Here is a 16,729-nt window from a genome sequence, read left to right on the forward strand (position 1 = left end):
GGGTTTGGGTGCGGAATCTAATTTGAAATTTACCATGAGCTTCTTGTTGAAAGAGAACATCGTGATATAACATGCACGTCGAAGAAGGTTCACACCCCTTGAAAAATGTGTAAAGTCCCCAAACAGCACTAAGGCCAACGTGGCGGACTATGGTCCAAACCATAGTCTCCTAAAATGGTCCCAAAAAAAACCTGAATTATTTATAAATGATTAAGGTGACATTTTGTGTGTTACATGGGGCCCCCAAAAATCTGGAGCCCTGTGCAACTGAACCTTCTGTACCTCCCAGTTGCAGTATTCGCAACATTGAAACATGATTGACGACTCTATGGAGTAACAAATAAGACTTAAATTCCTAACGAGATTTAACTAGAAGTCCAATACTCCGCGCCTCTTAACACTCTCGAGGCAAATTAACGTCAACTTAGTTGGCAAGGGCTTAGAGTTCACGTTACTAGTTTATATAGAGTTCTTGAATTTGAAATTTCATTTAAACTTAGTACACTGGAAAGCCCGTCTTGATACGTTAGTTATAATAGTTACCTTAGGTGCAGATTAAATTCGTAGTGTGAAAGTTATTAGGTAGAGTGTTAATATACATTTGGGGTTTGTTTCCTATATGACCTTTATTAAATCGGTGAGTTTTGTAGATTAATTGGGCGCATTTTTGTTTATAATCATTTACCTATTTTACAAAATTTCAAGTAACTGTTCACTGGGACACCAGTAAAATCTATGGAAAAATTAAAAATGACAAAGACAAATCAGCTTGCCTTATATTCAATAATAATAAATTTTTCAGGGAAATGGGAGTAAATAACATTCCTATTGAAAAATTGCTTCGTAAATTATTGGCGAAGGATCCATGTAAGAAAATGAAAAAAAATAAATTAAAAAGCATTTACTGCAACGGCACACCACAAATATACAAACAAAATATAGAATAAAGACAAAAAATACAAACATTAGAAAAAACGGCATAATATAAAATAAAACAGGCAAAAAGAAATGAACAAAATACAACAACAGTTACAATTCGTACTGTCATTTATGTGACCATAGCGTACGCAAAAGGACCTCATTCAGTTTAATCCATAGCTCTAAATTAAGCTGTGACACTGGTTTTCAATGAGCCCTAATCCGAATTGAGTGGCGTAACACCATTCCCATTAGTTTACGTAAGAAATTGATTCATCTACACATAAAATAATCATTATTTTATTTTATTACTGACGCAAAGACCGAACAAACAAAATTCCTTCGATATGGCTCAGTGTCGGTTGCCAGTTGTTATCGTTGTTTCGGGTCCAGTCAGATCGAAAGAAATTTTCTTTGTTTTGTTCCATATTTGTAGAAGAGTTGTCACAAAAAAATATATAAATATCATGGTGTCGATTTCTTAGGTTGTCGCGATTGTTGCACCTAGGAAATGAAACTATTGTTTTTTTTTCAAACAAACCAACGTTTCGGGCCCTTTACAGGTTCCACGTTCACGATTGAGTCAAGTTGGTCAGCTGTTGGTTTGGAAAAAACAAATATACGCGATTTAAATCCGAAAAAATAATTTAATTTCCAATATTGCACTGTTAATACAATAGTGTAATAACTCTGGAAATGTATTTTCTCAGATACGATGAAAAACGAGTTACTCACAACCCGTGAAAGATCATTAAAATTTATGTATAGGTTATACAGTTCATTACAGACACTTAAACAATTTTCTACTTGCCAAATATATTTACAAATAAATATATTCACATTTTTGAATAAGGACAATTTTAGCCAGAACTAGCTCACATAAACTGAGTCTCATTACGAGTTAAGTAGATAGCTTTTAATAATTTCTTACAATATTGTAACGGCGATTTTATTGAAGTGTAGAAAATCAAATTTTACGTTCAGTAATAATAATATATTATAGTAGTAAAATATTTCATTTTATTTTATTTATTTGGGAAACATACAGCGTCATATAATACATTTCATTTTTAACAAAACAAACGCTGGCCAAAACAGTTTCCACTAATTTGAAATAGTTACGTTGGATAGACAAATTTGTAATTATAAATCACTATTAATCATAATTTATATTTATTGGATATCATAATGTTCAACCACCGTGATATTCAATTATGTTATGAGAAATCACTCCACTAGTTTGTTATATCGATCTAACACTAAGAAACATTCCTACGATCAATTACTAAACATGATATATTTTTTTCTTATCATATCGATGGCACACACTATAATGGCTGCCATCGTGGTGAAAGGATTTGGCAATCGCCGCAAGGCCTCCGCCGAACTTGGCAACAGAAAGGTACGCCTAACAATTTTCTCCGACAATTTACATTTATTTATTTATAGGAATGAAACTATTTTTCCGGATTTAAATCGCGTATATTTGTTTTTTCAAACAAACCGACGTTTCGGGCCCTTTACAGGTTCCATGGTCACGGTTGACTGAGGTGGTACAGTCTTTAACCAGTTATGTCTAATATTAATGCAAACCACCCTATTTTTTTCACTATAGTTACAATAGTTATTAATTAAATACCTTATTTTTAATTTTACAAAAAAACATTCCAATTTACGCTACATTAAGTTTTACAAATTATTTTATTGAATGAATTTTTTATTAAGTTTAATTTATTATTAATTATTAATAGAAATTAGAATAAATTAAAACATATTAATTAGTACTGCAGTCTTATGTCTGTTTGGGATTTTTCATTAGAGGAAATACTGGATCCCAAACTGGTGGTACGGAGAAACCATCTTCCCTGTTGAAATTAGGATGTTTTTTAATTTCAATGGCCTCTCGCAGCATCCTGGGCAGATAACGGACTTCTTTTGCAAGGACCTGGGGTTTGTCAAACTTCATTGAATGTGTAGGTTTATCCATGACATGCTCGCAGACTTCAGACTTGTTGGAAACAAATATACGCGATTTAAATCCGGAAAAATAGTTTCATTCCTATGTGTAACAACCGCGAAAACCTAAGAACTTGATTTATTTATTTATTTACGTTTATTTATTTAAAAAAACACACTTGAAAGCTTACAGTATTTACATTACCAAAACGCTTACAAGTCAATCTGATTAAATTAAAAAACACAAAAACAAAATTAAGAAAAATGATATTGCATAATTAAATTGAAAAACACTGCGCACAGTATGCTACCCACTCTACAGGACACCAATGCTCGAAAGGTAGTTCACGAACAGAAGTATCCCGCGCCGGATAACATACTGTTTGTCAAAGAATATATCTAAATTCTGATACTGGGTGAGTCGTTAAGGAGTGTAATTGCGAGCGAAATAGGTACGTTGTCAGAGCCACTGCTGGCGAAGAGGCGATGCGGCCTGCGAGCACGCGCGCCCAGGCAGCGTAATGGCACGCCTACCAGGCCTAAGTGCATCAGCGCATCCGGGTTATGTACCTGATTCGTCAGCAACCGGACATAATATATCAGAGCATTTCCTTTCATCTCAGGACAAGTGTATCCAGCACCACCATGCCATTAAATTTATTTTATTTTTTTATTTATTTATTTAAGACAATCAACAGCCTAATACAAGTAAAATGTACTTAATGCTACTCAGTGGTAAGGCCAATTACAGATTTTCTGGATTACATAGAATTTATACGTAATAAACAGACTGTCTCGCATTGCCAATCCGCACAGATAAGTGCGTATTATACGATGTTAAGTATCTAATAAAAAGAAACAGAAACTTATCACTTAGCGAGTCATAAAATCTATTAACAATAAACACGACTCGTCCCACGAAAGGAAAAAATGAAGTAACTTTAAGCAAAAAGAAAAACAAAAATAAAATATAATATTAATCAAATAATGGCAACCATCATTACTGGCTCTGCGATTCATTCCAAGCAATTTTCTTGCACACCAAGTCCTTGTAGGTTCGTCTTGACTCAGTGAACAAATCTATATCATGAAAGATATTGTTATATATGTACGGCATAATCTTGTGAGCACTGCGTTTTGTCCATAATTAGTTGAATGATGGGGAACATTAAATAAGCGTGTATGTCTTGTGCGATGGCGTGGGACTGAAAATGCAATGCCAAGGACGAGTTCAGGACAATCAAGCCGGTTTCGAATAATGTAAAGGCTAAAGGTTAGTTGGAAGAAATCTCTTTACGGGATAACCTCGCCTTTGTACACAATTATTTGAATTGTTTCTGAAAATTTGTAAGTTACTTTGTGGTACAATAAAGTGTTTAAATTAAATAAAATAAATAAATAAAATATCATACAGTAAAACTAAATCGGACAAGACCCTTGGTAACTATCGGTATAGGACACTATATTTAACACTATATTTAAACTTAAACTTTAAGAATTTTACATATTTTTTTCTGGATGCGTTCTATATGGCTCTTGTGAATGTTGTACATCGGAAACCAGATGGGGCTAGCGTATTCGAGTACACTGCGGACGTATGCGACATATATAGTGCTTATGGACTGAATGTCGTTGAACGGTTTACATGTGCGCATAACAAATCCCAAACTACGAAGGGCCCTACCCACTATGCAGTCTATGTGTGGAACAAAAGTCATTTTATAGTCCATGCTTACTCCAAGATCGCGCACTTGCTCAACTCTGTCTATTAATATGCCATTAAAATTATATGGAAACATATGGGGTACCCTCTTCCGCGTGTAACTGATACATTGGCATTGGTTCATATTTGCAGTGAAGTAATTACAACTACAATAACAAATAAATTGTTTAAGTCATCTTGTATTAATTTACAGTCGGTGTATGATCTCACGGAGAGAAATACTTTTTTATCATCTGCGTATAAGAGGTGGCGAGAGTTTCTAAAGCAGGAATATATATCATATATATATATAGGCATTACAGAAGAGAGGACCCAAGTGCAAACCTTGGGGCACACCAGGAGGAACGTGAATGTAGTCAGACTTGTAACCACCCACAATAACGGGTTGGGAGCGGTTGGACAAATAGGAACGAACCCACAAAGCAAGTCACCATGAATAACCCAGAGCCAATAACTTGTTAATAAGGATGTCGTGGTCAACACGATCAAAGGCTTTTTGGAATAATGTAATTAATTTCATTAATTACATTATTTGAAAAAATAGGAAGATTTGTTATTGTAGATCTGGATTTCAAGAAACCATATTGTGCCAACGCAATTCCGTGGGCAATAACGGGATAAATATAAGTATAAATATTTTTTTCGAAAACCTTGCTTATGACATTCAAAATAGAGATTAGCCTATAATTTTCAATGGAGGACCTGGACCCTAATTATTATATATTATAATTCTAAGGATTTCTTAAAGAGCAAAGTGATAAGAGCGGCTAGACTATCAGCACATTTTATTAAGAATACTGAAGGGATGTTATCGCAACCAGGTCCCTTATCACGATCCAGCGCTACCAACAATTTATGTACCAGACTTGGATTAATATCAATACGAGCTATACTGTCAATTGAATCGGTCGATGTCGTGGGTGTTAACGTCGAAGTTGCCGATACTGATGATGGGACTTCGAAAACGCTCTCAAAAAATGAGTAAAAGGCTGTACAGATACTGATGACACTGGTGTATATGTTACTGCCAAGAGTAAACTGTGCAGGATAGCTCGAATCACCTCTTTTTGATTTTATGTACGTCCAAAAATATATTGATGAATATCTAATAATTTTTTGACAGTGCATAGTAAGTTTTTTGAAACATATATCTTGCACCCGTTTTTGTCTTGCCCTCAGGAGAACTCGTCTCGAGAATTCGTCGTAATCACGAGGATTGTTCCATTTTCTGTGTACCTTAGATTTCTCACGAATGATTTTAACGAGAGCGGGACTATACCAAAAAAAAAAACTTTCCAACAAAAAAAAAGAATCATCAAAATCGGTTCGCAAATAACGGAGTAATCACGTAACACACACACACACACACACAAAATATAGTCGAACTGATAACCTTTTTTGAAGTCGATTAAAAAAAACGTTGAATTATGATTTGAAAAAAGAATAACTTTAATCGTGTTTTAATTTCCATAGAATATTCTGGTGTACGTGGCCAGTGGTTCATGTGAACGTTGTTGATAAGAACTTTTTTAGTGTTTCTCTAAAAAATGTATTATTTGAATATTATCGATACGAATCTATAAACAACCTACATCGAGTATATAACCAGAAATAGAGACGAAATGCCATTTAATTTGTTTGAAAACTATTCTGCCATATTATTACTGTGACACCTGCGCTCCGATTGGCCAGCACGAATTTCGAAACAATTGACGGGTGTCGTCAATTGTTTCAATTCAAATCCACCAGTTAACTTGAGTTTTGCTATAATGGACGAAAAATTGCAAAATTACATATTTAATTACCGATGAAATTTGATTCCGTTTGTTTTGTAATTAGATGTTTTGATGTTTTTCCCCACACCACCGAATGGAACAGCACGCCATTGTAAGAGATATTATCTTTATTACAATAACTACAGAATATTTTTGGAATATACGAAGACGTACACACAGGTCACTTGTTGGCGCTTCTATATTTCAGTGCAAACGAGAATTGATATTTATAAGTGATGTATCACTGATGAGTTACCAGGTCTCTATTTCTGGTTATATACTCGATGACAACCTATGATTACGGATAGTTGTACAAAATGTCAATCGACAAATTTTGAACAAAGCTACCTTCATACACGCACAAAATAAGTACATAACGGCAGAGGTAATCAACTGGAAACTATTCTCTATTCAGAGCCTTCAAAATTTCAACAAAAAAACGTGCAGGCGTCACTCGATCTACCCCAACCACTGTGAATAGACCTTTCACAACTTATACAGTTTTTCATAGACGAATAAAGTTCACACGCTTTACGGGAATCGTGGGAGGTTATGTTAAAGTGGTTAGTGAGGACAACGTGGTGCATTCAACCATTCTTTCCACATGATTTGACGTGTCATTGGCAGGGCTCCGTAGTATGGGATAAAGCTAAAATATAGGCGGAATAAGTGAATATTTTTTGACGTTTTCCGGTAGATCATATTGCTGTCTCGTTTACTTTCAGTAGATTCAATGGAATAGAAATACGAAAAGGTCTTCCATTCAGAGTTATTGATAACGTTGTGACTTACAAAAAATCTTTCTCATTGAATAACGGTCTCCGGGTTATATTTTATGAGCTACTCCTAGGAGATGGCATGACAATTTCTAGAACTTCTTGCGCTGGTCGTGATCGGAAATCTATTCTACCCTCCTTGTCATAAGTAATGCATTTGCATCTTGGTAACTTTCGAGATATTGGCATCAAAATTTTTTTCTTTGTAATATGACAATAAAAATGAAACTAAGTATAATAGATTATGTGACTGTTACGTAATGTAATGCATTAACACACACAAGTGTTGTAATTCCGAATTATGTACAGTTTATACACTGGTTTATTACACATATTATCATAAACCGTCTATGATGTGTTCAAAAACCGCAAGTTGCATTACATAGAAGGTACCAGTTTTGTTTTTTCTTTGTAAGTTACTGAAATAATCTTTACTTGATCCCAGAATACTTGTTTTGTTGTTGTTTAAGTCGATTATCTTTGTTTGAGAGATAAATTCCAAAAACTAGTCTTATAAGATGTCAAAGATATTTGGACAATTTTTAATAAAGAGTTTCTAAAAATAGAAGTCTTATTCTTTCGATAAAAAGATCTCTTGATAAAAGCGACATTTTTTTTGTTATTATATCAAGCGATGGAACGGACAAGTCGTGCGCCTGGTGGTAAGCGACACGCCAATCCATAACAGTAGCTACTCAGATCTGTGCGCCCGTGCCCGCCACCCTGAGACGTAAGTTGCCTAGCCCTTCAGCCAACGGAATTTCAACTGTCAATTAATGACGGTTCATATTTCACACCCCGCGCACCTCGCGCCGTAATTGATTTAGGTCGCTCTTCAGATAAATGCTCCTCAAATAATAACTACACCACTTAGCCTAGTTCTGTAAAAGGTATTGGCTTTCTAAATAATTTATCTATAAGAATGTGTAATGCAGTGAAGCTAATATCAACAATTATTGTAGTAAAAACGAAAAGAAAAATGTCAAAAATCATCACAACGCACTGTTACCACAATGTTACTTCTCGCGAACGAAGTTTTACCACAGATTCGAACAGCTTTTTCTCCGTATTTTTTAAATGAACGAATGTTTTTTGGCTATGCAATGAACGAAACAGTTACTATACTTGTCTATTATCAAAAGTTGTTCAAACAAACGTAGACTCTGTCTTTATTGAGAACCGGTTTATAATCGTCTGGGCGAGCGAACCCACCGGTGGCTTCGCGCGTCTGAGGACTTTTTCTTTCAAAATGGCGTGAACCCACCGGTGGCTTCCTGCCGGCTTAGAGGCTAGTGCCTTTAATTTCACCAGCACGTCTATCCTTCAAAACCGGAACGCAGTAATGCCCACATTATATGCTTGGTAGCAGAATTAGGTAAGGTGGCAGTATTTGCCACTTTACCTAATTCTGAATATTTGTCTAAATATTTGTCTATTACGGACGAACTCTTTCACAAGGAACTCTACTGCTACGAAATTCTTAAGCTTCTGGTTGTAATGGTTATAATAAATTACAAAACACTACACTAGGACTTGCAGTGTTTTGGTTTACTGTATCGAGTTCTTAGATTTTCGCGATTGTTGCACATAAGAAATTAAACTATTTTCCGGATTTAAATCGCGTATATTTGTTTTTTCAAACAAACCAACGGTCATCTAAATGTCAGTCCACCGTGCCATGGGACCTGTAAATGTCCCGAAACGTGGGATTGTTTGGAAAAACAAATATACGCGATTTAAATCCGGAAAAATAGTTTCATTTCCTATAAACTAGTATTGGGCAAGATATTATTGTGAGTGAAGATATTATATTCTACATTATTTTCGTTAAAAAAAGCTGTTTATACGGACATTGTTTATCAAAGTTGCAGTTGAATGATGAAGAATGCTGGTAAGTACTTTGGCATTTAAAAAAAGGTCTTTGGCATTTAACGAAGACGTCTTATCATGCGTGTTGTCTACTGACGTCATGTGTACAGATATCGAGGTACTACTTGAGACATACTTGACATCTGATAATGTTAAGAAACGATATTATCTTTTCCTATGTTTTCATAATAAAATTATCTGTGTTATGATATCATTATTTTAGAGGGATCTGGCGAATAAATGGTTGAGTTTTGAAATTACGGGCACATGGAGCTTTTCAACTTATGTCACAGGGTTACGGGCGCAGTGGCAATGTACTTCATATCTTTGCGACTTAAAGTTACTGCACCAGGTATGGATAGGCGTGTCGCTTACCAACAGGCGCATGACTTGTTGGTCCTGTCACTGGGTATAATATTTTATTTGTTGTATAAACAAGTAACGGGACGTGCAAGGTGCGCGCCTGGTGTTAAGAGAGACGCTTATCCACAACAGTTGCAGTGCCACTCAGAGCTTTAAAACACAAAGATCTGAGGGGCACTGCCACTGCGCCCGTCACCCTGAAACATAGCTAACAAGTCTCATGTGCCTGTAATTTCACCAGCACCGTTACTTTTCCAAACCGGAATGCAGTAACGCTAATATTAGGCTTTAATATATACTATACTAAAGAAAGTTAAAAATTTAACGATTTTAACTATAATTCAGTTAATTTTCACATAAAAGAGATGTTTCTGTACGCAACAAAAAATATTTATATTCCATTGTTTTCCTGTTAATGATGACGTCATCCCACACCATAGACTATGCAGCAAGTAAACGGATAACATAAATCTGCCAAATTCAGAAGTGCTGAATCACGTTAATAAATTTCAGGCAAAGAATGACACCCTCCTTTGACGGGTTCAGTCGAGCAATAGAAATATGAGGGATCACAAATTTGCGATAAGCACGAATAGGTCCTTGGAATTGATATACAAACTGGCAAGATAGGATATAGTGGATGCCAGTGATATATAAGGTTTTGAAAGGTAAGGATGCTGGTGAAATTATAGGCACATGGTATTTGCCAACTTATGTAAGTCTCAGGGTGAGTCGCACTGTGGCAGTACCCGTCAAATCTTTGTGATTTAAAGCTCTGAGTGCCACTGCAACAGTTATGGTCAGACGTGACCGTCATTTGGTACCATAAAAACAAAATATTAATGTAAATGGTTTTAAATTTAATTATCTGCCAATTTTATTTGTACACAGTAAAATGCTCCTTACACATTGACTTACAATTATATGGACGTCGGGTCCGCGCTAAAAAGTGTCCGCACTTATAGGGCGTTAAAATCGTATACAGAGCGTCATTCACGCTTTAGTCTTCGTTTGTTCGACTGACAGCGACGCAAGCAAAATTAGACAGTACTGCGATGACATTACAAAATTCAACGTTTTAGCTTTTTCATATTCCTTTACATGTCACTACGTTTAAATAGGTTGACTTGGAACATTTTTTTCGTGGTTTTTGTATTAGACCCGTCGTCCATTTATTTGTAAGTCAATGTCCTTACAACACTTAGCTCAGTATATAGAAGTTTAAAATTAAGTTTAATTTGTAGAAGCTTGTATTTAGTGAATAAAGTGCCCTCTTAATTACATTTATAGAAAGGTAATTGTCTCTATATACAGCGGTGCCTCCAGCGGTGAATACTTTACCAGATGAAGCCTGAAAGCAGCCAATTGCTGAGACTTTTACCTTTTCTTTGACACAGTCGTTTTCTGCTGAAAAATAAAGCTTTTTTTATGTATATACACTTACTACTTACCTACTTACTACGTAGGGCATACAAAAGCGGAGTACAGCAAGTATTGCCGTCTGAATTCTGATCCACTGTTTCTACCAAAACATTTCTGACTATTATTATAGTCACTATGAATTGTCTTAGCACGTTAATTTGATCCAACATCAAATCGGTCCCTTCAAAGGACAAGGTGGCTGATCGATTATTGAACGTGTTCGTGTATTACACTTGACGGCATCTGTGATTTCGCCTTTGTTAGGGATTTCAGGAAACGTTTACAACGAAAATCTTAGGGTTTGACATGTTTGTTCATTAATAAAGTCTTTTGAAAGATGAAAGCGATGGTTATTGTGAATTACTGTTTGTTACATAGGCTGTGATATAACTTAGTACAAAGTTAACCTAGTAACAAAAGCTTAGTACAGTTTTCAATAGCATATTAATTTTTTTAGACTTATTAGTTGCTATGTTGATTAATACATATAAAGTAATGCATGGGTGTTTCGGAGTTGAGTTCAAATTGTTGAAATGGTTTTTATTTTATTGAATATCATGATGTATTTATTATAGTATAAAGATTGAGGTTATATGAGGTTATTAATCAAAAGTAAACAAACTTCAGCTGTCATTTGAAGGTAAAGCAAACGTATTTATAATGGCGTCGCGTCGGGTTGACCGGTCAAATGCAATAATGGTCGTGAGTTTTGTACGCTGTATTAGCTATCTTTTTAAAAGTTTGGAACTCCTGGATTTTTAGGTTGTTTATCGTAGGAAAGTTGTGATACGTGTTATAAAATTACATTATTTAAATATTAATTAATCTATGCCGATTAGATTTCAAATTCAAATATCTTTATTTCGGATTGTTCATCCATATAGGTTAGTAACAAAGCACTTAAAAATAGACTTAGTACTAGAAATAACAAATTGATCTAAAATTAATATGCTACCGAGACTAGTGCTCATGGAAAGAACCCTGGACCCTGTTTGCAATTATACTCAGGAGGCTGTTGTCTCTGCCACGAATTCTATGCACCAGAGATGTCGCTCTTTTTCGGACAATAACTCCAAAGCCATCTACTTTAGCTATGGCGAACATTCCCGATGCACTGCAAAATCGTGGCTATGGTACAAAATTCGTATATGTTCGTAAATTCGTATTCGATTTAAATATTTTTTCCTTACCTGAAAATATTATCATGTATTTAGAATCATTTCCAAAAAGTTCACTATAATTTTACAATAACTAACCAGCTAAAGCCTCTTAAAATACCTCATTACGGTTTGTTTACATTAACTGTATGGTATACCATGATATTCCTATATTTTTTGTGTTAGGGAGTATTTTCACAATATCTTATTGATACAAAAATCGATAAATACAAAGAAATATACTGGGGCCCACGGAAGCTCGCTCAAGTCAAGCTAGATCGAAGGAACTTTTCTTTGTATTTCTCGATCATAATTTTAAAGCGGTTATGAAGCAAACAGAAGCGGGTTGCGATAGAAAAAAATATAACTAACTCTTCATTACATTTTTTTATTCTATTTGAGATAAGAATAACGCTTTTACAGTTTACAATCTAATACATGACACCCCGTAAATTATACTCAAATATCCATACAGAGACCGTTAACTTTATAAAATCCTGTTCTTTTATTCTTTAAAGTGAAACAAACAAACTGAAAATGATATCAGCTTTAGTAGCAAAGCCATTGTAAACTTAATCTTACATTACACACTAAGACAACAAAGTTTTTATTGAATACAAAACTGACCATACTATATCTTATTCTGTAAACAGCTAATATAAACTATTTGCCTTTGCAGTTCCGTATCTCAATACTAGATGGCACTACTCGTATATTCAATAGGGCAATGACCTTAAAGCTATAGTCTGTATTTTTTGAAAATTGATTAAAATGACTGTTCAATGCGCAGAAATTTTACCCGCTTGTACACAGCTAGTGATTGCAGTCGATAAATATTCTATCGACTATGGATTTAATGTTTGTTACGCTTATGCAATAAATAGCCGAACTTGTTTCATTTAAGCCATCATCGGCCCGGCATCGGCAACTGCTGGGCACAGGTTCATTGGAATTGTATTTTTTGTGAATTCATACACACACACACAACCATTAACTAATATACATAATTTAGAACTATGTGTATTAGAAATAGAAAGGCAAGACATATTTTCAAGAATCCAATCCGCCTGTCCTTATTAAATTTACTGCAACTGTTATGGACAGGCGTGTAAAAAAATACATATGAATAAAAATTGATTTCGATACTAAATGCCCAACTGTCAAAATAAGAATAAAGAAAGCAATAACACAATTAGTAGTCATTAGAATGTCGTTACATTTTCGGCAAACTTTTACCTTTTTTCATAATCTGTCGATAAAACTATCGACAACAATTATATGACTTTTTAAAATTTTATGAAAACTGGCAGCCCTGCAAATGTCATTGTACTCCGTCTTCAAAAAAGATAGACCATACAAATTGTATAAACGGCAATGGGAGTTTTGACGCACGATTTTGTTCAATAGAACATAATTATGGTTATAAACAAACACCCACTTCACACTTCGAGTACTTTGTTTCCCTAATTATAAATTCTTTCAGTTTCAACTATAAAGCATATTCTTCATTTATTTTTCCAAGTATTTCAATTTCAGTGGAATTTTTGGTCAATAACTCTAAGACACTAGGAGCGTATACAAACTTATCTTCATTCTTTGAACTGACACTAATGCAAATATTCTTCAAATTATTATTAAAATTTACAAACAATACATTCATAGAGTTTTTTTCTAAATCGTTCACTATTGACATTAAATTAGATGCAACTGTAGTATCTACATTTGTCAAATTGGTTCCATCTATAATTATCAAACAAGATGAACCGTTTCTAGATGCCTTCAGTATCGTACGACGTACGTGTTCCGCTGCACAATAAGATAAAGAATCCAGAAGTGATATAATTACTGCATTTGTTTTTTGATTTGTCACTATATTTACATTTACTTTCGGTCTAGAATTTCCGTACAACAACATAATGGCTTCGAATAATATTCCTGTAATAATACCATACTCCAAACCTACTATGAGGCTAACTGTGATAGTTGTTGTCAAAACAACAAGTTCTCTTTTACTATTCTTCCAAAGTCTAATAAATATAGTATATTCCATCATTGAAAACATGGCTGTAATAATCAAACCTGCCAAAGTTGCTTTTGGAATATAATAAAATGTTGAAGTCAAAAGACTTAATGCTAACAAAATTAATAAGCCCGTGAATATACCTCCAGCTGGAGTTTGCACACCTGAAGCATGATTTATTGCTGTTCTAGTAAACGAACCAGTTACAGGCATGCTTCTTATGAATGATCCAACAATATTGCAAAGCCCTATGGCCATCATTTCCTGCGTTGCATCAACTGGCCTATTTCCTGCAAAAGCTTTAGCTATAGCTACAGATTCTAATATTGATACTAAAGGTAAAACTATCGATTGTGGTCCCAATACTTGTATCATATCTGTAAAGGTATAGGTTTCATTTCCAACTGTAGTACTAAATGGTGGCAGTCGAATTGATGGTAATCCACTGCCTATGTCTCCTATCAAAGTAAAAGGTTCAGTACCTTTAGATGCTTTTAAGGAATAAGCAATAATGATGCCCAAAATAACAACAATAGCGTTTCGACCTAATGAAATAAACCATTTCAAACATTTTGTGAAACCGTCGGTTCGAGTACATCCTTTTCCCAAACTTTTAAGAAGAAATAGGGTGATAATCGTAGTGATTCCAAGAACAGAGTCCCAAAGTTGTACAGTTGTTATATTTTGGAAAAAATTAATAATAGATTCGTAGAAAACGTGCCCGGCTGATCCATTTAATCCCAGTAGCGCTTTAAGTTGAGACGATGCAATTTGAAGAGCGGCAGCATTCGTAAATCCAGTAATAACAGGTTGTGATATGAATTCCAGAATAAAACCAAGATGTAAAACTCCCATAGCTAATTCTACTAAGCCAGATAAAAAGGCTGCTAATACTGCAAAATCAGATGAATATTCAGTAACATATTTTGCGGTCATTGTAGATACTATTGCTGTTGGTCCAATTGTAATATCTTTACAGCTACCGAAGAATAAATATACGAAACCTCCCAGCAAACCTGCATACAGTCCATATTCGGGTGATAGTCCTGCTACGACAGCATATGCAATCCCTTGAGGTATAGCCGTCAAACCGACAGTGATTCCAGCAATAATATCTTGTATAAGAGTCGTAACGTTGTATTGCGGTAACCATTCAACTATTGGCAATTTTTTCTTCATGGTTTTCGCACTGCACGATTTCCTTAATCGTTTTCTTAGAGAAATTGTCATGTTGATGCGTGTGTTTTGTATAATAAATCACTGAATACTGTTTCGAATCCGATACCTGAATCTTACATTGATTGTTATCGTATCTTGAAGTGATTTACTTGCCCATATATGTCCTATACATATAGATAAATATATTTTACATAATAAATTGACGTAACCATACACATATCTTGACGCAAGTTAAAGGTTCACTTTCGTACGAACTACTTGTTAAAATTTCATAAATATTTATCCGATTGGCTTATCTTTATCACTGAAATGACCGCATTAAAAGATTGTGATCACTTGATATTTCTTTGTATGCAACGGAATGGTGTACATTACCGGCATTTGTTTTTTCCCGAAAAGTCTAAGAATAACATTGACTTACAAATAAATGGACGACGGGTCTAATACAAAAACCACGAAAAAAATGTCCCAAGTCAACCTATTTAAACGTAGCGATATGTAAAGGAATATGAAAAAGCTAAAACGTTGAATTTAAATTGTAATGTCATCGCAGTACTGTCTAATTTTGCTTGCTTCGCTGTCAGTCGAACAAACGAAGATAAAGCGTGAATGACGCTCTGTATACGATTTTAACGCCCTATAAGTTCGGACACTTTTTAGCGCGGACCCGACGTCCATATAATTGAAAGTCAATGAAGAATAAGCGTTATAGGTGAGTAAAGTGCACGAAAGGGGCTTCCACGCACGACGTACCTCTCCATCCTGTACGCCTGACGAATCAAACAATAGACGAGCACCTTACGCCGATTGGTAAATCCTTTCACCACCATGGCAAGCATATATAGTAGTTGTAGTGTATGCCATTGCTGATTATACTCATAACAGACATTGTTATGTATATAATCTTCAACACGGTGAGGGCAAATGTAATTAGGCAATCTTTCACAGACGTTTCAGGTTCTGGATAAGCTTTCAAGTTTTTAAGCTTTCCATCAAATTATTCCTTAAATTTATTTTTGTTTTTGTTCGAGTTGATTTTCATACCTGTCGATATATTTTGCTTCGAAATAGAGCAAGGTGGTATTTTTTAAGTTGCGCTATGTGTACTAAATCTATTTTATGAAATATTTCAATTTTTTACTAATAATTAAAATGTCAAAGTTGCATCGTCAAGTAAAAACAAGTAAGACGTCGCGCATTCGAATCCGGCCGGTTCGAAGGAATTTTTTCTAAGCGTTCGTCGATCTTTGTATTAATAATTAAAACAAACTCGTGGAGTAATTTCACAAAAAAAAATTAATACCAATTCAATACAAATTTAATTACAGTTAATAGGGACTTTTCTAGCCAGGGCTGGTAGCTGTAAACTTACCTAACTGGGGGTGACGAAATACTTTCATAGATTTCTCATAGATTGCGCTACGGGTAAAAAGTCGTTGAAAAACCTAAAACAAAGATCCGACAACAAGCACATAGAGAAATTCGTGAGGTCCGCTGGTTCGTTCCGTGGCTTAATTGGCATAGCGTCTAGCACGGTTTGCTAGAAGACTTCGGTTCGAATTCGGCCGGAT

At 34.9% G+C, this 16,729-nt stretch overlaps 1 protein-coding gene across 1 annotated transcript in view; it reads right to left on the reverse strand.

Annotated features, from left to right (window-relative positions):
• Nucleotides 1-15,158, reverse strand: part of LOC113237268 (sodium-independent sulfate anion transporter-like) — an 81,540-nt gene extending 66,382 nt beyond the window's left edge. Inside the window, exon 1 of the mRNA XM_026473657.1 lies at nt 13,845-15,158. Coding sequence (XP_026329442.1) covers nt 13,845-15,158 — 1,314 coding nt within the window. The remainder of the gene's footprint in view (nt 1-13,844) is intronic.
• Between the last annotated feature and the right edge of the window lie 1,571 nt (nt 15,159-16,729).

Source organism: Hyposmocoma kahamanoa, unplaced genomic scaffold (assembly GCF_003589595.1).
Source record: "Hyposmocoma kahamanoa isolate Upper Pololo Valley unplaced genomic scaffold, ASM358959v1 93, whole genome shotgun sequence".
NCBI classification, from domain to species: domain Eukaryota; kingdom Metazoa; phylum Arthropoda; class Insecta; order Lepidoptera; family Cosmopterigidae; genus Hyposmocoma; species Hyposmocoma kahamanoa.